The sequence below is a fragment of the Pseudophryne corroboree genome, chromosome 1 (genome assembly GCF_028390025.1).
Source record: "Pseudophryne corroboree isolate aPseCor3 chromosome 1, aPseCor3.hap2, whole genome shotgun sequence".
Taxonomy (NCBI): Eukaryota; Metazoa; Chordata; class Amphibia; order Anura; family Myobatrachidae; genus Pseudophryne; species Pseudophryne corroboree.
The window spans coordinates 423,562,037-423,588,670 of NC_086444.1; the positions used below are offsets into that span (position 1 = coordinate 423,562,037).

A 26,634-nucleotide genomic window follows, 5' to 3' on the forward strand; every position below is an offset into this window, starting at 1 on the left:
CCTTCATGGAATCTACCAGGAACCCTGCAGAATCCTGAATATTACGTAACAATAAATCAACGTCACCTTTATCCATCGTAGTCAAGTCCTCCTGCAGAGTGATTGACCACATGGCAATAGCTTTAGAAATCCACGCACAGGCAATAGTAGGCCGCAGTATAGCCCCTGAAGCCGTGTAAATGGATTTTAGCGTAGCATCCACCTTGCGATCTGCCGGGTCCTTCAACGCAGTAGATCCCGGGACTGGTAAAACCACCTGTTTTGACAGCCTGGAGACAGAGGCGTCAACTGTCGGCGGAGACTCTCACTTCTTTCTATCTTCCTCTGGGAAGGGAAAAGCAACCAAGACCCACTTAGGGATCTGGAATTTTTTCTCCGGATTTTCCAAGGCTTTTTCAAAGATAGCATTTAATTCCTTAGATGCCGTGAAAAAGGCCTCCTCAACCTATACTATTAGTCAGTAGTAGCATATCTCAGTTGAACCTGATTTGGAATTATACAGACAGGGAATACACAGCAACAATCACAATGGGCATTCCTAAACATATGTAATGTGGGTTGCCACTCAGTGAAATTGGGGTTATCACACCCCCTTTAGAAGTAACCTATTCCCTACTAGAACTTTAGGACCACTAAAGATATAAGACATAGGTGGGTTGCCTTATATTAATAAGTGGGATTGCCATATCCCTCATAAGCAACCTTATCCGTATGCACAGTCGAATTATCTACTACCATCCCAATAACAAAACAAACAGCTAATGTGGGACATTTGAGATATTTGGAGATCTACTCCTTAATTAAAGCCAACTTGGGATCATACATACAGAGGATATACAGTAATAATAATTAAAGACATATTTGACTTTCATAATTCTCACTGGGAGACTAATGCATTTGCATCTATCTACACTCGTAGCCCCCAGGGCCGGTTCTTGGCCTTGTGGCGCCCCGGGCAAAGTATAGGGGCGTGGCTTCAAATGGGGGCGTGGTCAGTTACGCCCCCATTTGTGCCCCCTGTAGCGCCGCTGAAAGAAAAAAAATATATATATACTTACTGATCCAGACCTCTGCAGACCTCCTCCGTTATTACGCCTCTCCCATAGAACAGCATAGACACTAGAGGTCAATTATGACCCCTAGTGTCTGTGCCACTATGCTGTGCGGTGCGCAATGATGTCATCGCGAAACCGCACAGCAAAGGTCCTCTCCATGAAGGGAAACTAGACGCTACGCGTCTGGTTCCCTTCAAAGCGGGGGGCACAGCGGGCACTGCGGGGGGCACAGTGGCGGATCTTGTCATGGTGCGGCGCCCTCCGGAAGGCGGCGCCCCGGGCAAAAGTCCTGCTTGCCCGTGGCAAGATCCGCTACTGCCCCCATAGTAGGGAAGGTTCCCCTGTGGTAAAAAAGTCTGTCAAGTAAACTGGTGTAGTAGCGATAGGATCGACCTCTAAAGATTGATAATCAGGATAGAGGGACGATTTGAGTATAAACTAAGACAGCTTTCAGATATTAATATACGAGTGAATCAATATCAAAAACACTCGGATATTTATATCAATAAACACACGTGGACGTGTATCAATAAACACACGTGGACACGTTCTCTATTTTTTATTCATATTCCTTTCCAATTCTTTGTATTCACATATTTGTTAGTCTTTGTGATTTTAACCTCTATGTTTCACTGTAGTCTGGGATATTAATTTTAGTCATATCCTAGTCATATCCTATTTTCTCTTACCTCCTAGAGGATGCTGGGGACTCCGTAAGGACCATGGGGTATACACAGGCTCCGCAGGAGACATGGGCACTCTAAAGACTTTAGATGGGTGTGCACTGGCTCCTCCCTCTATGCCCCTCCTCCAGACCTCAGTTAGATCCTGTGCCCAGAGGAGACTGGATGCACTGCAGGGGAGCTCTACTGAGTTTCTCTGAAAAAGACTTTTGTTAGGTTTTTTACTTTCAGGGAGCACTGCTGGCAACAGGCTCCCTGCATCGTGGGACTGAGGGGAGAGAAGCAGACCTACTTAACTGATAGGCTCTGCTTCTTAGGCTACTGGACAACATTAGCTCCAGAGGGTTGGAACGCAGGTCTCATCCTCGCTGTTTGTCCCGGAGCAGCGCCGTCGTCCTCCTCACAGAGCCGGAAGATAGAAGCCGGGTGAGTATAAGAAGAAAGAAGACTTCAAAGGCGGCAGAAGACTTCAGATCTTCACACACTGACGGCACTGTATGGGTGCAGGGCGCAGGGGGGGCGCCCTGGGCAGCAATAATAAACCTCAAGGGACACTGGCTTGCATATATATACTGCGGAGGCAGTATATTAAATAAACCCCCGCCAGTATAAAGAATTTGAGCGGGACCAAAGCCCACCATTGAGGGGGTGGAGCTTGATCCTCCAGCACTAACCAGCGCCATTTTCTCCACAGCACGCTGCAGAGAAGCTGCTCCCCGGACTCTCCCCTGCTAGAGGACAAAAAGGAGGGGGGGGGGCACATTTATTTGGCGCAGTGAGTGTATTATTGATATATAAAACCGCTGTACAGACTGGGATTTTGTCTCAGTGTCCAGTGGCGCTGGGTGTGTGCTGGCATACTCTCTCTCTCTGTCTTTCCAAAGGGCCTTATTGGGGGACTGTCTCCATATATATATATATATCCCAGTGAGTGTGGGGGTGTCGGTACGTGTGTGTCGGCATGTCTGAAGCGGAGGGCTCGTCTAAGGAGGAGGAAGAGCAGATGATTGTGGTGTCTCCGTCGGCACAGTCGACACCTGATTGGATGGATATGTGGAATGTTTTAAATGCAAATGTGTCTTTATTACATAAAAGATTGGACAAAGCAGAGTCCAGAGAAAAAGAAGGGAGTCAATCCATGGCTTTGACTGTGTCACAAGGCCCTTTAGGGTCTCATAAACGTCCCCTGTCCCAGGTAGCAGACACTGATACCGACACGGATTCTGACTCCAGTGTCGACTACGATGATGTGAGGTTACACCCAAGGGTGGCCAAAAGTATTCATTATATGATTATTGCAATAAAAGATGCTTTGCATATCACAGAGGACCCCTCGGTGCCTGACACGAGGGTATGCATGTTTAAGGAGAAAAAACCTGAGGTAACCTTTCCCCCATCTCATGAGCTGAACGCTTTATTTGAAAAAGCTTGGGAAACTCCAGACAAGAAACTGCAGATTCCCAAGAGAATTCTTCTGGCGTATCCTTTCCCCACACAGGACAAGTTACGGTGGGAATCCTCGCCCAGGGTGGACATGGCTTTGACGTGCTTGTCCAAAAAGGTGGCGCTACCTTCTCCAGACACGGCAGCCCTCAAGGATCCTGCTGATCGCAGACAGGAGACTACCTTAAAATCAATTTATACACATACGGGGGCCTTGCTCAGACTGGCAGTAGCGTCGGCATGGGTATGTAGCGCAATAGCAGCATGGGCGGATAACTTGTCATCTGACATTGACACCCTAGATAAGGATAGCAATGGACGGGGGATGCCGATTCAAAGAGGCATATGGAAACTTTGCCTTACAAGGGTGAGGTTTTATTTGGGGAGGGCCTCGCGGACCTGGTTTCCACAGCTACCGCGGGTAAATCTTCTTTTTTGCCTTATGTTCCCCCACAGCAAAAGAAAACACCTCAATATCAGATGCAGTCCTTTTGGTCGCATAAGTCCAGAAGAGGTCGGGGCTCGTCCTTCCTCGCCAGAGGTAATGGAAGAGGGAAAAGAATGCCTGCTACGGCTAGTTCACAGGAACAGAAGTCCTCCCCGGCTTCTACAAAATCCACCGCATGACGCTGGGGCTCCACTGCGGGAGTCCGCGCCGGTGGGGGCACGCCTTCGACTCTTCAGCCAGGTCTGGGTTCTGTCAGATTTGGATCCATGGGCGATAGAAATTGTATCCCAAGGCTACAAACTGGAATTCGAAGAAGTGCCTCCTCGCCGATTTTTCAAGTCAGCTTTGCCAGCTTCTCCCCCAGAGAAGGAAATAGTTTTAGCTGCAATACAAAAGCTGTGTCGACAGCAGGTGATTATCAAGGTTCCCCTAATACAACACGGGAAAGGGTACTATTCAACCCTATTTGTGGTCCCGAAACCGGATGGCTCGGTCAGACCCATTCTGAATCTAAAATCCCTAAACCTGTATCTAAAGAGGTTCAAATTCAAGATGGAATCTCTCCGGGCAGTGATCTCCAGCCTGGAAGGGGGGGATTTTATGGTATCACTAGACATAAAGGATGCATACCTTCATGTCCCCATTTATCCTCCTCAACAGGCGTACCTGAGATTCGCTGTACAGGACTGTCATTACCAGTTTCAGACGTTGCCGTTTGGTCTGTCCACGGCCCCGAGGATTTTCACCAAGGTAATGGCGGAAATGATGGTGCTCCTACGCGGGCAAGGAGTCACAATTATCCCATTCTTGGACGATCTCCTGATAAACGCGAGATCGAGAGATCAGTTGCTGAAAAGTGTGTCACTCTCCCTGAGAGTGCTGCAGCAACACGGCTGGATCCTAAATCTGCCAAAGTCGCAGTTGATTCCAACGACTCGGCTATCATTTCTCTGACGTCCTAGTGGATGCTGGGAACTCCGTAAGGACCATGGGGAATAGACGGGCTCTGCAGGAGACTGGGCACTCTAAAAGAAAGATTAGGTACTATCTGGTGTGCACTGGCTCCTCCCACTATGACCCTCCTCCAGACCTCAGTTGGATTTCTGTGCCCGGCCGAGCTGGATGCACACTAGGGGCTCTCCTGAGCTCCTAGAAAGAAAGTTTATTTTAGGTTTTTTATTTTACAGTGAGACCTGCTGGCAACAGGCTCACTGCATCGAGGGACTAAGGGGAGAAGAAGCGAACCTACCTGCTTGCAGCTAGCTTGGGCTTCTTAGGCTACTGGACACCATTAGCTCCAGAGGGATCGACCGCATGGAACTGGCCTTGGTGTTCGTTCCCGGAGCCGCGCCGCCGTCCCCCTTACAGAGCCAGAAGCAAGAAGAGGTCCGGAAAATCGGCGGCAGAAGACTTCGGTCTTCACCAAGGTAGCGCACAGCACTGCAGCTGTGCGCCATTGCTCCTCATGCACACTTCACACTCCGGTCACTGAGGGTGCAGGGCGCTGGGGGGGCGCCCTGAGGGCAATATATGACACCTTGGCTGGCAAATCTACATCATATATAGTCCTAGAGGCTATATAGATGTAAAATTACCCCTGCCAGTATTCCAGAAAAAGCGGGAGAAAGTCAGTTGAAAAAGGGGCGGGGCTTCTCCCTCAGCACACTGGCGCCATTTTCTCTTCACAGTGCAGCTGGAAGACAGCTCCCCAGGCTCTCCCCTGTAGTTTTCAGGCTCAAAGGGTTAAAAAGAGAGGGGGGGCACAAAATTTAGGCGCAATATTGTATATACAAGCAGCTATTGGGAAAAATTCACTCAATATAGTGTTAATCCCAAAATTATATAGCGCTCTGGTGTGTGCTGGCATACTCTCTCTCTGTCTCCCCAAAGGGCTGTGTGGGGTCCTGTCCTCAGTCAGAGCATTCCCTGTGTGTGTGTGTGTGTGCGGTGTGTCGGTACGGCTGTGTCGACACGTTTGATGAGGAGGCTTATGTGATGGCAGAGCAGATGCCGATAAATGTGATGTCGCCCCCTGTGGGGCCGACACCAGAGTGGATGGATAGGTGGAAGGTATAAACCGACAGTGTCAACTCCTTACATAGAAGGCTGGATGACGTAACAGCTATGGGACAGCCGGCTTCTCAGGCCGCGCCTGCCCAGGCGTCTCAAAGGCCATCAGGGGCTCAAAAACGCCCGCTCCCTCAGATGGCAGACACAGATGTCGACACGGAGTCTGACTCTAGTGTCGACGAGGTTGAGACATATACACAATCCACTAGGAACATCCGTTACATGATCCCGGCAATAAAAAATGTGTTACACATTTCTGACATTAACCCAAGTACCACTAAAAAAGGGTTTTATGTTTGGGGAGAAAAAGCAGGCAGTGTTTTGTTCCCCCATCAAATGAGTGAATGAAGTGTGAAAAAGCGTGGGTTCCCCCGATAAGAAACTGGTAATTTCTAAAAAGTTACTGATGGCGTACCCTTTCCCGCCAGAGGATAAGTTACGCTGGGAGATATCCCCTAGGGTGGATAAGGCGCTCACACGTTTGTCAAAAAAGGTGGCACTGCCATCTTAGGATACGGCCACTTTGAAGGTACCTGCTGATAAAAAGCAGGAGGCTATCCTGAAGTCTGTATTTACACACTCAGGTACTAGACTGAGACCTGCAGATAGTGCTGCTGCAGCGTGGTCTGTAACCCTGTCAAACAGGGATACTATTTTGCGAACATAAGACGTCGTCTTATATATGAGGGATGCACAGAGGGATATGTGGCCGGCTGGCATCCAGAATTAATGCAATGTCCATTCTGTCAGGAGGGTATTAGAGACCCGACACTGGACAGGTGATGCTGACTTTAAAAGGCACATAGAGCCTTATAAGGGTGAGGAATTGTTTGGGGATGGTCTCTGGGAACTCGTATCCACAGCAACAGCTGGGAAGAAAATTTTTTACCTCAGGTTTCCTCACAGCCTAAGAAAGCACTGTATTATCAGGTACAGTCCTTTCGGCTTCAGAAAAGCAAGCGGGTCAAAGGCGCTTCCTTTCTGCACAGAGACGAGGGAAGAGGGAAAAAGCTGCACCAGTCAGCCAGTTCCCAGAATCAAAATTTTTCCCCCGCTTCCTCTGAGTCCACCGCATGACGCAGGGGCTCCACAGGCGTAGCCAGGTACGGTGGGGGGCCGCCTCAAAAATTTCAGCGATCAGTGGGCTCGCTCACAGGTGGATCCCTGGATCCTTCAAGTAGTATCTCAGGGGTACAAGCTGGAATTCGAGGCGTCTCCACCCCGCCGTTTCCTCAAATCTGCCTTGCCGACAACTCCCTCAGGCAGGGAGGCTGTGCTAGAGGCAACTCACAAGCTGTATTCCCAGCAGGTGATAGTCAAGGTGCCCCTACTTCAACAAGGACGGGGTTACTATTCCACACTGTTTGTGGTACCGAAACCGGACGGTACGGTGAGACCCATTTTAAATTTGAAATCCTTGAACACATACATAAAAAAATTCAAGTTCAAGATGGAATCGCTCAGGGCGGTTATTGCAAGCCTGGAGGAGGGGGATTACATGGTATCCCTGGACATCAAGGATGCTTACCTACATGTCCCCATTTACCATCCTCACCAGGAGTACCTCAGATTTGTGGTACAGGATTGCCATTACCAATTCCAAACACTGCCGTTTGGACTGTCCACGGCACCGAGGGTCTTTACCAAGGTAATGGCAGAAATGATGATACTCCTTCGAAAAAAGGGAGTTTTAATTATCCCGTACTTGGACGACCTCCTTATAAAGGCGAGGTCCAAGGAGCAGTTGTTGGTCGGAGTAGCACTATCTCGGGAAGTGTTACAACAGCACGGATGGATTCTATACATTCCAAAGTCACAGCTGGTTCCTACCACACGCCTACTGTTCCTGGGGATGGTTCTGGACACAGAACAGAAAAAAGTGTTTCTCCCGCAGGAGAAAGCCAAGGAGCTGTCATCTCTAGTCAGAGACCTCCTGAAACCAAAACAGGTATCGGTGCATCACTGCACACGAGTCCTGGGAAAAATGGTAGCTTCTTACGAAGCAAAATTCCATACGGCAGGTTCCATGCAAGAACCTTTCAGTGAGACCTCTTGGACAAGTGGTCGGGATCGCATCTTCAGATGCATCAGCTGATAACCCTGTCTCCAAGGACCAGGGTATCTCTACTGTGGTGGCTGCAGAGTGCTCATCTTCAAGAGGGCCGCAGATTCGGCATACAGGACTGGGTCCTGGTAACCACGGATGCCAGCCTTCGAGGCTGGGGGGCAGTCACACAGGGAAGAAATTTCCAAGGACTTTGGTCAAGTCAGGAGTCGTCCCTACACATAAATATTCTGGAACTGAGGGCCATTTACAATGCCCTAAGTCTGGCAAGGCCTCTGCTTCAAAACCAGCCGGTACTGATCCAATCAGACAACATCACGGCAGTCGCCCATGTAAACCGACAGGGCGGCACAAGAAGCAGGATGGCGATGGCAGAAGCCACAAGGATTCTCCGATGGGTGGAAAATCACATCTTAGCACTGTCAGCAGTGTTCATTCCGGGAGTGGACAACTGGGAAGCAGACTTCCTCAGCAGACAAGACCTACACCCGGGAGAGTGGGGACTTCATCCAGAAGTCTTCCAACTGTTGGTAAACCGTTGGGAAAGGCCACAGGTGGACATGATGGCGTCCCGCCTAAACAAAAAACTAGATATTGCGCCAGGTCAAGGGACCCTCAGGCAATAGCTGTGGACGCTCTAGTGACACCGTGGGTGTACCAGTCAGTTTATGTATTCCCTCCTCTGCCTCTCATACCAAAGGTACTGAGAATAATAAGAAAACGAGGAGTAAGAACGATACTCGTGGTTCCGGATGGGCCAAGAAGAGCTTGGTACCCAGAACTTCAAGAAATGATATCAGAGGACCCATGGCCTCTACCGCTCAGACAGGATCTGCTACAGCAGGGGCCCTGTCTGTTCCAAGACTTACCGTGGCTGCGTTTGACGGCATGGCGGTTGAATTCCGGATCCTAAAGGAAAAGGGCATTCCGGAAGAAGTCATTCCTACGCTGATAAAAGCCAGGAAAGAAGTAACCGCAAACCATTATCACCGTATTTGGCGAAAATATGTTGGGTGGTGTGAGGCCAGGAAGGCCCCAACAGAGGAATTTCAGCTGGGTCGTTTTCTGCACTTCCTACAGTCAGGGGTGAGTATGGGCCTAAAATTGGGTTCCATTAAGGTCCAGATTTCGGCTCTGTCGATTTTCTTCCAGAAAGAACTGGCTTCACTGCCTGGAGTTCAGACATTTGTAAAGGGAGTGCTACATATTCAGCCCCCTTTTGTGCCTCTTGTGGCACCTTGGGATCTCAACGTGGTGTTGAGTTTCTTAAAATCACATTGGTTTGAGCCACTTAAAACTGTGGATTTGAAATATCTCACGTGGAAAGTGGTCATGTTATTGGCCTTGGCTTCGGCCAGGCGTGTGTCAGAATTGGCGGCTTTGTCATGTAAAAGCCCTTATCTGATTTTCCATATGGATAGGGCAGAATTGAGGACTCGTCCCCAGTTTCTCCCTAAGGTGGTATCAGCTTTTCACTTGAACTAACCTATTGTAGTGCCTGCGGCTACTAGGGACTTGGAAGATTCCAAGTTACTGGACGTAGTGAGGGCCTTAAAAAATTATATTGGAGTCAGGAAAACTGACTCGCTTTTTATCCTGTAGGCACCCAACAAAATAGGTGCTCCTGCTTCTAAGCAGACTATTGCTCGCTGAATTTGTAGCACAATTCAGCTGGAGCATTCTGCGGCTGGATTGCCGCATCCTAAATCAGTAAAAGCCCATTCCACGAGGAAAGTGGGCTCATCTTGGGCGGCTGCCCGAGGGGTCTCGGCTTTACAATTTTGCCGAGCTGCAACTTGGTCAGGGGCAAACACGTTTGCTAAATTCTACAAAATTGATACCCTGGCTGAGGAGGACCTTGAGTTCTCTCATTCGGTGCTGCAGAGTCATCCGCACTCTCCCGCCCGTTTGGGAGCTTTGGTATAATCCCCATGGTCCTTACGGAGTTCCCAGCATCCACTAGGACGTCAGAGAAAATAAGATTTTACTCACCGGTAAATCTATTTCTCGTAGTCCGTAGTGGATGCTGGGCGCCCATCCCAAGTGCGGATTGTCTGCAATACTTGTATGTAGTTATTGCCTAACTAAGGGTTATTGTTGAGCCATCTGTTGAGAGGCTCAGTTATATTTCATACTGTTAACTGGGTGTAGTATCACGAGTTATACGGTGTGATTGGTGTGGCTGGTATGAGTCTTACCCGGGATTCAAAATCCTTCCTTATTGTGTCAGCTCTTCCGGGCACAGTATCCTAACTGAGGTCTGGAGGAGGGTCATAGTGGGAGGAGCCAGTGCACACCAGATAGTACCTAATCTTTCTTTTAGAGTGCCCAGTCTCCTGCGGAGCCCGTCTATTCCCCATGGTCCTTACGGAGTTCCCAGCATCCACTACGGACTACGAGAAATAGATTTACCGGTGAGTAAAATCTTATTTTTTAGGCATAATTCTGGACACGGAAAAGAAGAGGGTTTTTCTACCAACGGAAAAAGCCCAGGAACTCCAGAGCATGGTCAGAGACCTGTTAAAGCCAAAAAGAGTGTCAGTTCATCAATTCACTCGAGTACTGGGAAAGATGGTGGCGGCCTACGAGGCCATCCCCTTCGGCAGGTTCCATGCGAGGACATTTCAGTGGGACCTTCTGGACAAGTGGTCGGGGTCCCATCTACAAATACATCAGAAAATAAGCCTGTCCCCCAGGGCCAGGGTGTCTCTGCTGTGGTGGCTGCAGAGTGCTCACCTTCTAGAGGGTCGCAGGTTCGGCATTCAAGACTGGGTTCTGGTAACCACGGACGCGAGCCTCCGAAGATGGGGAGCAGTCACACAAGGAAGAAATTTTCAGGGACTGTAGTCAAGCCAGGAGGCTTGTCTACACATCAACGTGCTGGAATTAAGGGCCATATACAGCGGCCTACGACAAACGGAGACTCTTCTTCGCGACCTACCTATTCTGATTCAATCGGACAACGTCACAGCAGTGGCTCATGTAAACCGCCAAGGCGGGACAAGGAGCAGAGTGGCAATGGCGGAAGCCACCAGGATTCTTCGCTGGGCGGATAATCACGTAAGCGCGCTGTCAGCAGTCTTCATTCTGGGAGTGGACAACTGGGAATCAGACTTCCTCAGCAGACACGATCTCCATCCAGGAGAGTGGGGTCTGCATCAAGAAGTTTTTGCAGAGATAACAAGTCGTTGGGAGCTTCCTCATATAGACATGATGGCGTCACGCCTCAACAAGAAACTTCGGAGGTATTGTTCCAGGTCAAGGGACCCTCAGGCTGTAGCGGTAGACGCCCTGGTGACACCGTGGGTGTTTCCGTTGGTCTATGTCTTCCCTCCTCTTCCACTCATCTCAAAAATACTGAGAATCATAAGACGAAAAAGAGTCCAGACAATACTCATTGTTCCGGATTGGCCTCGAAGGGCCTGGTATTCAGATCTTCAGAAGATGCTCACAGAAGATCCGTGGCCTCTTCCTCCCAGGGAGGACCTATTGCAGCAGGGGCCCTGCGTGTTCCAAGATTTACCGCGGTTACGTTTGACGGCATGGCGGTTGAACGCCAAATCCTAGCTAGGAAAGGTATTCCAGGGGAAGTCATTCCTACTCTGATAAAAGCTAGAAAGGAGGTGACGGCGAAACATTATCACCGTATCTGGAGGAAATATGTATCTTGGTGTGAAGCCAAGAATGCTCCTACGGAAGATTTCCACCTGGGCCGTTTTCTCCACTTTCTGCAGACAGGAGTGGATATGGGCCTAAAGTTAGGCTCCATTAAGGTGCAGATTTTGGCCCTGTCAATATTCTTTCATAAGGAATTGGCTTCTATCCCAGAAGTCCAGACTTTTGTAAAGGGAGTGCTGCACATCCAGCCTCCTTTTGTGCCCCCAGTGGTGCCATGGGACCTTAACGTGGTGTTACAGTTCCTTAAGTCACACTGGTTTGAACCTCTTCAAACAGTTGAGTTAAAATTTCTCACTTGGAAAGTGGTCATGTTGTTGGCCTTGGCATCTGCGAGGCGGGTGTCCGAATTGGCGGCTTTGTTTCACAAAAGCCCCTATCTGCTTTTCAATGTGGATAGAGCAGAGTTGAGGACTCGTCCTCAATTTCTGCCTAAGGTGGTTTCATCGTTTCATATGAACCAACCTATTGTGGTGCCTGTGGCTACGCGTGACTTGGAGGATTCCAAGTCTCTTGATGTAGTCAGGTCCTTAAAAGTTTATGTAGCCAGGACGGCTCGGGTTAGGAAAACAGAGGCACTGTTTGTCCTGTATGCAGCCAACAAGGTTGGCGCTCCTGCTTCTAAGCAGACTATTGCCCGCTGGATCTGTAACACGATTCTACGGCTGCATTGCAGTTACCAAATTCGGTAAAGGCCCATTCCACTAGGAAGGTGGGCTCTTCTCGGGCGGCTGCCCGAGGTGTCTCGGCATTACAACTTTGCCGAGCAGCTACTTGGTCGGGTTCAAACACCTTTGCTAAATTCTATAAGTTTGATACCTTGGCTGATGAGGACCTCATGTTTGCTCAATCGGTGCTGCAGAGTCATCCGCACTCTCCCGCCCGGTCTGGAGCTTTGGTATCCCCATGGTCCTTACGGAGTCCCCAGCATCCTCTAGGAAGTAAGGGAAAATAAGATTTTAAACCTACCGGTAAATCTTTTTCTCCTAGTCCGTAGAGGATGCTGGGCGCCCGTCCCAGTGCGGACTAAATTCTGGAAGGCTTGTATATAGTTATTGCTTACATAAGGGTTATGTTACAGTTTGATCAGTCTCTGGCTGATGCTGTTTTGTTTCATACTGTTAACTGGTTAGTATATTCCATGTTGTACGGTGTGGATGGTGTGGGCTGGTATGTATCTTGCCCTTAGATTAACAAAAATCCTTTCCTCGTACTGTCCGTCTCCTCTGGGCACAGTTCTTTAACTGAGGTCTGGAGGAGGGGCATAGAGGGAGGAGCCAGTGCACACCCATCTAAAGTCTTTAGAGTGCCCATGTCGCCTGCGGAGCCCGTCTATACCCCATGGTCCTTACGGAGTCCCCAGCATCCTCTACGACTAGGAGAAAAAGATTTACCGGTAGGTTTAAAATCTTATTATATCTAATAAAGGTTACATTTTATGTTAAACAAAATCTTCCTCCAGTGCGTCAACAATACAGACTCATCCTCTTTTTTCCTCCTCAACCTGCTCAGGAGTTGTGTCAGAAATGTGCAACACATCCCGTACGGCCTCAATCATCAACTGCACCCCTTTAGCAAGTGATGCCGTCCACCTCGACACATCCCCGTCACCGTCTGCAGTGTCAGAATCGGTGTCCGTGTCATCCTGCATAATTTTGCCAAGTGCACGTTTGTGAGAATGTACCGCAGGGGACCCTGAGGGAAAAGTATCAAACTATACAGCCATAGAGGATTGCAATACCTGAGTTGCATGCTCAGTTCTTGCAACCCTTTCAGAAATCTGTGAAATAGTCCCCCTAAGACAGGCTAACTACTCCGGTTCTCTAGCTGGGATCTGCGCTACAACAGTGCAATCCTGATTACATGGGATGGGATCTTCCTGAGAAGATAAATCCTCTGCAGCATATGAAACAGAGTCTCTGGACATGTTTGCTAATACACACCTCTCACCCCACACACACACAGGGTACTGGGCAGACAGAGTTTCCCCCCCAAGAATGGCAGAGATACACAGAGATTGGAGCCAACCCACACACAGCGCTATTACAGGTATAGAGAGACCCTAAACCAGCGCTGACTGTGTCCCTTAATAGGTGACACAGTCTTTACACAGCCTCCCCTCCCTTCTACAACCCCCTGGTACCGTACAGATAGCTGGAGTTGCACTGGAGGGACTGATCTTCCACTTGCATCCGACTGCAGGCAGGAAAATAGCGCTGAAACGCTGCTGGGTCCGCTCTGAGGAGAAGCTCTGCCCCCTTAATGGCGCTGTCCTCCCGCTCTTCAAGATTATACTGGCCTGAAGTTTTTGTGTGCTGGCTGAGATCCGTAGCCCCCGACATGCTGGATTGGTCAGTGTAGGGTCAGGCGCTGGGTCAAGGCGCCCCTCACAGCGCCACACCTATGTACCGCTGAGCCATCCAGGAGCGCAGTTAATACTGCGCTTCTACCCTGAAGCCGCCATCTTCACACTGACCCCCCGCTTGTTAGGGGGGACGGTGACTCACTCGCCACACTTCAGCTCTGCAAGGGGGTGGCGGCATGCTGCTGGGGTGAGCGTTCCCCTGTGGCGGGGCGCGATCTATCCCCTCTGGAGCTCAATGTCCAGTCAGCAGAGACAGTGGCTCAGACCCCACAGGGCGGACACTGCTCTCCACCTCAGTCCCTCGCTGCAGCCTCCTGTAAAAAAAATAAACTCTAAAATAAACTTAACTAGAAATGCTCTGTAGAGCTCCCCTAGCTGTGACCGCCTCCTCCGGCACATTTTCTAAACTGAGTCTGGTAGGAGGGGCATAGAGGGAGGGGCCAGCCCACACTGTTGAACTCTTAATATGCGAATGGCTCCTGGTGGACCCGTCTATACCCCATGGTACTAATATGGACCCCAGCATCCTCTAGGACGTAAGACAACATATGTCTCCTGATCAGTATGTGTGTGTTACATAGTGTTTACATAGATAGTTAGACAAACCGACAGATAGATGATAGATTGTTTCTAGAAAAGAAGACACTCAAAATGGACTTAAAAATAAAACTTATATTATGGAAAACACATTTTTGACCCAGGACAGGTTCAGGAATCTAGTGACTGAAGTGAATATGTCATATTTAATGCGAGGTTCAGGAACTGAGTTTCTGCTGAAAAAAAGCAGTGGAATCACATATCACCTTGCATAGCTTTTCTCATTTCATCCCAACATTTCCTCCTCAAGTCCAGTATACACTAGAGAGATGTGTGCTGAGCGATCTAGCACAGACCACTTAGCACACATCTCTCCCCCGCTCATCACACAGCGCGATGTGTGCTGAGCGAGGATGGGGACACCATTGGCGTTTCTATAATGGGTGTGGTGCACACGGGCCCGAGTCCCGGGGGGGCCCACACCGCACACACTGCACCCATTTCTTCAATACTTACCTTTCCGGAGTCCATCGCTGACTGTGTTTGGGCCCCCTCCTCTCTCGTAGCTGTTGCGCCGCTGCTAGTGCACTGACCACTAGAGACTATGGCACAGTGCCAGAGTCTACAGCGCATGCGCAGGACTCCGAAAAAATGGTGCGGTGGCCATTTTTCGTAGTCCTGCACATGCGCTGTAGACTCTGGCACTGTGCCAGAGTCTAGTGCGCTGAGAGCGCTAGCAGCGGCGTGACGGTTACGGGAGAAGAGAGGCCCACACATGGAGTCTGCACACGGGTCCCCTCCTCTCTAGAGATGCCCCTGGGGGGGACACAACGACGGGTGGGCCAGGGGCGTTTTAAGAGAGGAGGAGGCCCGTGTGCAGCCTTCTGCTTCAGGGGCCCCCTCCTCTCTGACCGAGGCGCAGCATTTAATACTTACCTCTCCTGGGTCCCCCGGTGGTGCCATCCTTCTCCGCAGCAGCAATAGAGTCTGAGACCAGACTCTATTGCGCATGCGCAAACCTCCAGGAACACGGCGCAGCGGCCATTTTCCCGAAGATTTTGCTACTGCGCATGCGCAAAACTCCGGAAAAATGGCTGCCATGCCATCTCTCTGGGGTTTTCAGCAGGAGCAATAGAGTTTGTTCCCCCTAGTGTTCAAACTCTATTGCGCTGCCGAAAAAGGGATGGCTTCAACGGGGGACTTCAGAGAGGTAAGTATTAAGCAAATGGGTGCAGTGTGTGCGGGGTGGGCCCCCCTGGACTCCGGGGCCTGTGTGCCTCGCACACACTGCACCCATTATAGATACATCAATGGGTGGGCCGCTCATTTCACCCAGCTGTGAAATGAGCGATGTGCTAGATTGTGCCTGCTGCAGGCCAATCTAGTACCGGTGATAGTGATGCGCGGGGCCGCGCATCGCTATTGTGCGTACCCCCCTTTACGCTTCGTTCATTGAAAGTCAAGGATAGTTCTCTTGCCTGCTGCTTAATAGTGGTTTCTCTTTTAAACACCTGAATAAACAGCCAAATTATCAGCCTGAGACAAACAATATTATAGTAATATTATAGCAATAGAACAAATGGTGTTAAGATTAATCAACAGTTATATTTTTTAGAGGTGGGTTATATTAAATGTCAATTTTAATGAGTCTAGAATGACACCTAGTGGTGATTTCTGTGACTCTTCTGACGGGATGAGCTGGGAAGACTAAGGTTGTGTAAACGTGCAAGGGCTGGGCTTCTGCTCCGTCGGCTGGGGCTAGGGCTGTGAGATTTGGCTCGGAGCAGTACTTGCGTGCTGTTATCTTCCTCTGAACTGAAATCTGAGCTGTCAGACGAAGAGCCTGCTTCAGAACCTGGCAGAGAGATCTGGTGCAGGGAAAGACATAGGGGGTAATTCCAAGTTGATCGCAGCAGGAAATTTGTTAGCAGTTGGGCAAAACCATGTGCACTGCAGGGGGGGCAGATATAACATTTGCAGAGAGAGTTAGATTTGGGTGGGTTATTTTGTTTCTGTGCAGGGTAAATACTGGCTGCTTTATTTTTACACTGCAATTTAGATTGCAGATTGAACTCACCACACCCAAATCTAACTCTCTCTGCACATGTTATATCTGTCCCCCCTGCAGTGCACATGGGCCCTCATTCCGAGTTGTTCGCTCGTTGCCGAGTTTCGCTATATTGCGATTAGTCGCTTACTGCGCATGCGCAAGGTTCGCAGAGCGCATGCACTTAGTTATTTTACACAAAAGTTAGGTATTTTACTCACGGCATAACAAGGATTTTTCATTGTTCTGGTGATCGGAGTGTGATTGACAGGAAGTGGGTGTTTCTGGGCGGAAACTGGCCGTTTTATGGGTGTGTGCGAAAAAACGCTGCCGTTTCTGGGAAAAACGCGGGAGTGGCTGGAGAAACGGGGGAGTGTCTGGGTGAACGCTGGGTGTGTTTGTGACGTCAAACCAGGAACGAAACTGACTGAACTGATTGCAGTGGCAGAGTAAGTCCCGAGCTACTCAGAAACTGCTAAGAAATTTCTATTCGCAATTATGCAAATCTTTCGTTCGCAATTCTGCAAAGCTAAGATTCACTCCCAGAGGGCGGCGGCTTAACGTGTGCAATGCTGCTAAAAGCAGCTAGCGAGCGAACAACTCGGAATGAGGGCCATGGTTTTGCCCAACTGCTAACAAAATCCCTGCTGCGATCAACTCAGAATTACCCCCATAGAGAGAAATAGTTGGACACAGAATAATTGCTATAGTTTGAGTTTAAGGACATTAAGAAATTGTAAGATAGGTGAAAAAAGATGAGAAACATTTTTGAAAGACACACAAACTATAGGCTCCATGTACTAGTTGTTTCTGTACACACATGCCTAGTGCTTGTTTTTTTCTTGGAACAGAGCGGGACCTCATATAATGTTGGGGTATAGTTAATTAATAAAAAAAGAAAAAGTAGAATTCCCCATAGCAACCAATCAGATTATAGCTATCATTTACAGTATATAGTACAGTCTAGAAAACTATAGCTAAGATCCAATTGGTTGCTATTGGCAACATCTCCCCATTTTGTCTCTAATTTGTTAGATGTTTTAGTCAGGGCCGTTTCTAGACAATTTGGCTCCCAGTGCGAGATTTCAAAATGCGCCCCCCCAATTGCTCTAAAAAAAAATGCGTGCCCCCCCCCCCCCCCCATATAGCCATAAAAAGAAAAAGCATGCGCGCGCCGAAGGCGCACGTGCTCTCGACAAGGGTGTGGGGCCTGATTAAAATGGGCGTGGTCTCATTAAAGTGGGCGTGGCCTCGTCTGATATCACACCCACCACAGGGGGGAAAAAATTTAAATAAAAAAGTCCCCTTTTTACACATTACAGCAGGCAAGTGTCCCCATATTACACAGCGCGGCAGGCAGGTGTCCCCATTTTACACAGCACGGCAGGCAGGTGTCCCCATTTTACAAAGTGCGGCAGGCAGATATCCCCATTTTACACAGGAGTAGGGTGTCAGCAGCGCAACACTCAACATGATCATATGGTAATGTTTAATCTATCACCTATGCATGCACACCCATGCTATAATCTGATACCTCATGTCGCCACAACACCCTGCAGATGGTCCAGTACAAATATGGGGGAAAGGAAATTTGTTTGCATAAAACCTATATTCCCACATGCATATCTACAATACATTTGTATGTAGATTCTTTGTATATTGTAGACTAGCAACCCCTTAAGGTGGGTACATACTAGGATATGTGCTCTATGAGCGAAGTCGCTTAGTGTTTCCCCCTCCCGGGCCAGGCGGGCATATGCACTGAGCGATATGACATTCATATCGCTCAATGACGTCATGCAGTGGCCGGGCCGTGCAGGCAGCTCTTGTATGACAGTCCAGATTGAGCTGCCAGCATGGCCGACAGCGAGGGTTGTTAACACCCGGCGGGGCCGCGCATCGCTGGTCAGCGGCGGCATACACACTTCCCGAGGAAATGAGCGACGCTGCTCAGGAAGGGTGAAAATGGGCGACGTCACTCATTTTCTCTGCAAGTGTGTATGCAACTTTACACATGTAGTGGTGGAATGGGACAGAGGTAGGCAAGCATATGCCAAGTACAGTAAGGGCATATTCACATACTGTACGTGCAACATTATCAGATGTGTACACATCCACATATAAACGTTTTAGGAGGCATATCTTTTGTGGGGCTGTTGTAGTGCGATCATGATGACAACCACCAGCAACAGTATTTAGCAGCATCTGATTGGCTATTTGCATATTGAGCCCTTCAGCTCTACTTAATTCATTAGCGATGCGACTATATTATATCAGCTATATTATATAAAGTCTTGCCCGTCTGTTCAGATTACACGTCATTTCCATTTGGACTGCTGCAGGAAAGAAGTGGAACAATGGCTGACAAATCTTGAAAGAAGTCAGAACTATGACTACCTTGCTTTCTCCATATATTCGCTGGACAAATTTATACAACTGTATATGAGGATCTAGAAGTTTAGCAAACTAGGGGGTCTATTTACTAAGCTCTGGATGGATATAAAGTGCACGGAGATAAAGTCCCAATCAATCAGCTTGTAACTGTCACTTTTCAAACACAGCCTGTGACATGGCAGTTAGGAGCTGATTGACTGGCACTTTATCACTGTGCACTTCATCTCCATCCAAGGCTAAGTGAATAGACCTTTATGATTGTATATCAGATAAAACTCACTTGGAAGGGCTCAGTAACACCAATTAAGGTGCCCATATTGTTGCTGTAATAAGCTAGGAGATATTCTCCAGTGCCCTTGGGAAGCGATTCTTCACTGAACATCACCTGAAATTACAGATATAGGTGCAGCTACTGGATGTCACACCATGAAGACTGTACTGTAATCAGCTTATATCTGATCGCCAGGGCCGGTTCGAGCCCTCTCTGCGCCCCGGGCAGGAAATGGGGCGTGGCTTAATACAGGGGGCGTGGTCAGTTACGCCCCCTTTACAGTAGTAGCGCCGCTTAAATGCTGAGCGGTGCGCGATGACGTCATCGCGCACCGCTCAGCAAAGGTCCTCTCCACGAAGGGAAACTAGATGCGTAGTGTCTAGTTCCCTTCACAGGGGACACAGCGGGCAGCGGAGGGCACAGCAGTGGCGGATCTTGCCATGGAGGCGGCGCCCCGGGCAAAAGTCCTGCTTGCCCGTGGCAAGATCCGCTACTGCTGATCGCACACCCCTATATTGACACATGAGGGTAAGTACCTGGTGCTTGTGTCGTCCTCCATCTGTATCATCTTCAGCTTTCACCCACACATAAGACACATAATCTTTATGATGCCGAAATCCGACCTGAAGTTGACACAGAACAAGGTGTAAAACTTATGGAAGGGATCTGATGAGCTCAGAAATTTCCCAACGTGTCTCACCTTATAAAGTCCAATCCAGTCCCAGGAGCTCTTCATGAATATGGGAGACCACTGGTAGGTGACACAGGCATCTACAGGATGCAGCCACTCGTCCCGTACCCAAATGTGTACCAGTGGGGCAACAAGAGAGGCAGAAAACTGAGGAGGCACAAACAGGCAAACGTTTCACTAAAATATGATGTTCAGAGCCGTAACTAGACCTTTTGGTGCCCTGTGCCAGAAAGAGAACTGGTGCCACCTTTACACCACCGCACAGTAGTATCCGCTAGTCACATTACACCGCACAGTAGTATCCGCTAGTCACATTACACCGCACAGTAGTATCTGCTAGTCACATTACACCGCACAGTAGTATCTGCTAGTCACATTACACCGCACAGTATTGTCCGCTAGTCACATTACACCGCACAGTAGTATCCGCTAGTCACATTACACCGCACAGTAATGTCTGCTAGTCACATTACACCACCACACAGTAGTATCCGTTAGTCACATTACACCACATATTAGTGTCCTCTAGTCATATTACACCACACAGTATTGTCCGCTAGTCATATTACACCGCACAGTAATGTCCGCTAGTCACGTTACACCACACATTAGTGTCCGCTAGTCACATTACACCACATATTAGTGTCCTCTAGTCATATTACACCACACAGTATTGTCCGCTAGTCACATTACACCGCACAGTAATGTCCGCTAGTCACGTTACACCGCACAGTAATGTCCGCTAGTCACGTTACACCACACATTAGTGTCCACTAGTCACATTACACTGCACATTAGTGTCCACTAGTAACATTACATCACACAGTAGTGTCCGCTAGTCACATTACACTGCACAGTAATGTCCGCTAGTCACGTTACACTGCACAGTAATGTCCGCTAGTCATGTTAGACCACACAGTAGTGTCTGCTAGTCACAATACACCGCAGTCACAATACACCATAGTGTGGACGTCGCGGGTACGCTCGGCGTCCACTGAAGGTGCGGGTGATGTCATCTACACGGCCCACAAATCAGACACTGGCGGGAAGTTTAAATTCAGACGCCGGGCAGAGCTCCGGAGCCTGAGTATCGTCTATTCTGTCTAAGAAGTGGTGATCTCCAGAGCTCTTGTATTCCTGCATTTTCAGCGCCCCCAAGCACCTCCGTGCCTCCAAGCACCTCCGTGTCTCCAAGCACCTCCGTGCCTCCAAGCACCTCCGTGCCTCTAAGCACTTCAGCGCCTCCAAGCACCTCAGTGCCTCCAAGCACTTCAGTGCCTCCAAGCACCTCAGCGCCTCCAAGCACCTCAGTGCCTCCAAGCACTTCAGCACCTCCAAACACTTCAGCGCCTCCAAGCACTTCAGCGCCTCCAAGCACCTCAGTGCCTTCAAGCACTTCAGTGCCTCCAAGCACCTCAGTGTATCCAAGCATCCAGTGCTCCCAAGCGCAGTTTGTGCCTCCAGCGTCCGGTACTCTTCACCGATTCATCAGCGCCTTTTCAAGTCTTGTCTTTCAGGAGACCTCCAGCGTCCACACGTGCCTCCTGTCTGCCGACCAAATCCTGCATGAGGAAAACCTACATTCGGCCATCTCTGCTGCGGCCCAGTTGCGGTTCCTCTTCCCGGTCACCGGAAGAAACCCAAAGTCCACAACACTCCCAAACCAGGTCAGTGATAGTATACTCAGGCCACATGGACCCGGGGGATCGGAACACGGACTTAAGTGCCATCCAGAATTTGGCTTCCCGCGTGCAAAGTCAGGAAGCAGCACAGGGCCAGGTGATGCAGTACCTCCAGGAATTGTCCGGTCTTTTGGACCAGATTCAAGCATCCTTAGCTTCTGTAATTCCGGCCCCAGTTCCCGTAGCCGCACCAGTTGCCGCTCCCAGCAATGTTCAACCATCGGCTGGTATCAGTCCGCGCCTTCAACTTCCTACTCCTTCCCGTTATAATGGGAATCCCAAAAATTGTCGAGGTTTCTTAAATCAATGCGAAGTTCATTTTGAGCTACTCGCACATAATTTTCCCACAGACTGGTCCAAGGTGGCATATATTATTTCTTTGCTTGAAGGATCTGCATTGGATTGGGTGTCTCCACTATGGGAACGATCTGATTCATTGGTTTCCAATTACACTGAATTCATCACGTCTTTTCGAAGAATTTTCGACGAGCCCGGCAGGATGACCATGGCCTCTTCTGACTTGCTACGCATCCGTCAGGGCTCCCGATCTGTGGGCCAGTATGTGGTCCATTTTCAGACCATTGCTTCTGAACTTCACTGGAATAATGACGCCCTGAGAGCTGCTTTCTGGAACAGTCTCTCTGATCGCCTGAAGGATGAGTTGGTCACTAGGGAACTCCCGGATTCGTTGGAGGAACTGACCTCTCTCTGCGTCAAGGTGGATCTCCGGATGCAGGAACGTGGAGGTGGACGTAGTCGATCGGATCATTCCAGGTTCCGGCTTCCTTCCTCTAGGCAAACGGTGGTACCAAGTCCGGACGAACCATGCAGATTAACCGGTCCCGATTGTCTCCGGAAGAACGACAGCGTCGTCGTGAGGGCAAACTCTGTCTGTACTGCGGGGCCGCAGATCACTTCATCAAATTCTGCAAATCCCGTCCGGGAAACGGGCAGGCCTAGCTTGTTCCGGAGGAGTCAAGTTGGGGGTCACGACCAAATCTTCTCCGACTTTGGATTGTTTGCTTCCTGTGTCTTTAATCACCAAGTCAGTCTCCAAGTCTTGTGAGGCCCTGTTGGATTCCAGAGCTGCGGGGAACTTCGTTTCTTGTTTCTGTGTCCAAATCATGGATTTAAAGGTATGGCCTATCGAGCGGCCTATTTCTTTGACGGCTATCAATGGAACTAGAATATCCAAGGGTCTCATAACGTGGTGCACAGAGCCAGTTAAGCTGCAGGTCGGAGCTCTACATCAAGAATGTCTGGAATTCTTGGTGATTCCGGAAATGCATCACGACCTGGTCCTCGGAATGCCTTGGCTCAAAATTCATAATCCCCACATTGATTGGAAGTCTTCTCAAATTCTGTCTTGGAGTTCTTTTTGTCACGCTAACTGTCTCACTCCTGTCTGTCCGCTCCGTGTCTCTTCTAAGTCGGATGAAGAGCTTATTCCGGAGGCGTATCAAGGGTTCAAGGATGTGTTTTCAGAACAGGCGGCTGACCAGTTACCACCCCATAGGTCTTGGGACTGCCCCATTGACCTTATCCCAGGGAAGATGCCGCCCCGTGGCCGCACATATCCTCTGTCACTTCCTGAGACTCAAGCTATGTCGGACTATATTAAGTCCAATCTTCTCAAGGGATTCATTCGCCCCTCTATCTCCCTGGCTGGAGCGGGCTTCTTTTTCGTGAAGAAGAAGGACGCGGGGTTGAGACCATGTATCGATTACCGCGGTCTAAACGATATCACCATCAAGAATAAATACCCCTTGCCACTAATCACAGAGTTATTTGATAGGGTTCGTGGCGCCCACGTTTTCTCCAAGCTCGATTTGAGGGGAGCCTATAATCTTATACGGATCCGAGAAGGGGATGAATGGAAGACCGCCTTTAATACCAGGGATGGGCATTATGAATATCTGGTGATGCCGTTCGGCCTTAGTAATGCCCCTGCCGTCTTCCAGGGATTCGTCAACGAAATCTTCCGAGACATGTTATATCGAAGTGTTGTGGTATATTTAGACGACATACTGATTTTTTTCCAAAGATCTTGCTGAACACAGGACACAGGTCAAAGAGGTGCTCCACCGTTTACGAAAGAATCATCTCTATGCTAAGATCTCCAAATGTACCTTCGAAGTAACATCAATTCCGTTCCTCGGTTATATCATCTCGGGGACGGAGCTTCGCATGGACCCGGAGAAACTCTTCTCATTCGTGACTGGACTCAGCCCATCTCTTTGGAAGCAATACAAAGATTCCTGGGCTTTGCGAATTATTACAGGAAATTCATTAGGGGTTTCTCCACTATAGTTGCACCCATTACCGCATTGACCAGAAAGGGCTCCAACCCGGGTTTGTGGTCGCCCGAAGCCATGGAGGCTTTCACCTTCTTGAAATCAGCTTTTATGTCAGCCCCGGTACTTCAACAACTAAATTTCGAAGAACCTTTTTTCCTGGAGGTTGATGCGTCCTCGGTTGGAGTCAGAGCCGTTCTCTCCCAGTACTCCTCGGATAAGAAATTGCATCTGTGTGGCTTCCACTCTCGTAAGTTCTCTCCGGCCGAATAGAATTATACTATTGGTGATCAAGAACTCTTGGCAATAAAATCCGCTTTGGAGGAGTGGAGGTATCTTTTAGAAGGGGCCAAACATGTGATTACTATTTACACCGATCACAAAAATTTGTTATACATTAAAACCGCACAATGTCTGAATCCTCGTCAAGCTAGATGGGCGCTTTTCTTCACTCGATTTTCTTTTGTTATCAAGTACCGGGCCGGAACTTTCAACACTAAAGCTGACGTGCTCTCTCGCTCACAAACTCCCACAGATGAAGAGGATTCTTTTGAACGGAGTTTAATTCTGAATCCAATGTCTGTTTCCACTGCTTCCACTACTCCGGGTCCTCCCCCTGGGAGAATGTCTGTACCAACTAAATTCCGGCCGAAAATACTGCATAGTTCTCCGGTCATCCCGGCATCCAGAAGATGCTCAAGTTTCTGCAAAGATCTTACTGGTGGAACACCATGAGGAAGGATGTACAGGATTACGTTAATTCTTGTCCACAGTGTACGCAGCATAAATCTCCTCGTCTGCCTCCTGCCGGGTTGCTTCGTCCTCTGTCCATTCCTATGAAACCCTGGACTCATATTTCCATGGACTTCATTACCGAGTTGCCCTGTTCCAAGGGTTACAATACCATCTGGATGATTGTCGACCGTTTTTCAAAGATGGCGCACTTCGTTCCATTGACAGGTCACAGGTCTGCCGACAGCTCCCAAATTGGCTCTATTGTTCGTCCGGGAACATTTTCGGTTGCATGGTTTATGTTAGGGTCTCCTGCCCTGTGCTGCCACGTCGTCATGGCAACCGGGAGACAAGTGCTAGCGGAGTAACCTGAGCGCAGCTGATACTCCGGTTCGGGTCTTTTGCTGTGCAGTGGTTACAGGCTCTGTGCACGGCAGGGGATCCGGTGCTGGTTTTTGTGCTCACAGTCTGTGAGGTCTGAGTGGGGCGTGGACAGCACCTGCTTTATAAGGCCTCTTCTCAGGTTAAGCAGATGCTGCTGAATCTTTGTTGGTTAGTCAGTTCCTGAAAGTTAGCCAGTACTGTGTAGCTTTGTATTTGTTGTTGCTTACTGCAAATAGGCCTGGGGATTTGGTACTACACTCTGCCAATCCAGACCTAGCAGTAAGACTGGAGTCAGTCGTTTAGCTTGCTGGGGTTCTTTTACTACTCTGTGAACTTAGCAAGTTTGCGGCTGTATTCTAAGACTTGCCTGCCTAAATCCTGTCTCACTGTGCTAGGTGTCAGGTGTCAGTTTAGTGGCCGTAAGCTGAACCTGTGCACTGCAAGTGAGAATTAGGATTGTGGAGACTCTCCTTGTGTCTATCATTCCATCTCTGACCAAGGAGTTTACTGCCACACCCGTTGGTAACCCTTTAGGGTTTTGCTGTTGCCCTTAGCAACAGCATTTCGGGTTCTCTACGTATTAAAACACAACATCTTGCTTTTCCCATCTGAGCATTACTAATACTAGGGAGACACCCAGTTCCTTAGCCTCTGGGCTTCTCTGTTCACTTTGTGTGTATTTTGTTACCCTATCACCTTCTGTGTACGTAATGTCATATTCCCCAGTCTGTCTGTGAGTTCATTTGTTTTGCATACCTATCCGTTCAGACACCAGTACATTCCTGCAGGCACTGGTGTGCATAACAGTTCAAACACCAGTACATTCCTCCAGGCACTGGAGTGCATAACAGTTCTGACACCAGTACATTCCTGCAGGCACTGGTGTGCATAACATATTCAGTAGCCAAATACTCCTGTTGAAATTTTGTGGGAATATGGAGCATACCCCTCAAAATACGTTGCAACAGGTGGTCGATCAGGTGCAGGTCCTGACTCGACAATTTAATGATTTGTCCATTAAAATGCACACCTCCCAGGCCGCAGGCGGAGCTCCCGCAGCAGCAGCACCTTCAGGGGTTAAGGAGCCGAAAGTAAATCTCCCGCATCGTTTTTCTGGAGATCGCTCGCAGTTCTTTTGTTTCAAGGAGAGCTGCAAGCTATACTTCCGGCTTAGGCCTCAGTCTTCTGGGTCGGAGATTCAGCGGGTGGGCATAGTGATTTCCTTGCTACAAGGAGACCCACAGGTCTGGGCATATGGGTTGCAGCCTGACTGTCCGTCGCTTAAAAGTGTTGATGCTTTTTTTACGGCACTGGGCATGTTGTATGATGACCCTGACAAGACGGCCTCAGCCGAGGCTCAGATTTCGATCCTTAAGCAAGGGCGAAGGCCAGTTGAGGTTTACTGTACGGAGTTTCGGAGGTTGGCCCATGATACCCAGTGGAATGACCCAGCCCTGAGACACCAGTACCGAAGAGGTCTTTCTAACCAGATAAAGGACCAACTGGTACAATATCCCTTGCCTGATAGCTTGGATCAGCTCATGCAGTTATCCATCCGGGTGGATAGACGGCTGAGAGAGCGTAGGCTTGAAAGGGAGACTGAGGTTTCCTTCTTTCCCAAGGGAACCTCAGACTCTGAGGAATTTTCCGAGGAGCCTATGCAGACTGGGGCTACCCGCCTCTCCTCGCGTGAGAAGACGCGGAGGAGACAGCAGGGGTTGTGTTTGTACTGTGGGAATAAAGGTCATGTGGTAGTATCATGCCCAGAAAAGCCGGAAAACTTCAGGGCCTGAGGGTG

General features: G+C 49.2%; 2 protein-coding genes across 2 annotated transcripts in view; one reads left to right on the forward strand and one right to left on the reverse strand.

Annotated features, from left to right (window-relative positions):
- The window catches only part of P2RX2 (purinergic receptor P2X 2), a 290,430-nt gene that overhangs the window by 230,071 nt on the left and 33,725 nt on the right, over positions 1-26,634 (reverse strand). The window contains exons 2-3 of the mRNA XM_063913402.1: positions 19,754-19,891; positions 19,590-19,676 (exon numbers count right to left, since the gene is read on the reverse strand). Of these exons, the coding sequence (XP_063769472.1) occupies positions 19,590-19,621 (32 nt within the window). The 5' untranslated portion in view covers positions 19,622-19,676; positions 19,754-19,891. The remainder of the gene's footprint in view (positions 1-19,589; positions 19,677-19,753; positions 19,892-26,634) is intronic.
- Positions 21,926-26,634, forward strand: part of PLA2G3 (phospholipase A2 group III) — a 41,882-nt gene continuing 37,173 nt past the window's right edge. Inside the window, exon 1 of the mRNA XM_063941582.1 lies at positions 21,926-22,200. Coding sequence (XP_063797652.1) covers positions 21,926-22,200 — 275 coding nt within the window. The remainder of the gene's footprint in view (positions 22,201-26,634) is intronic.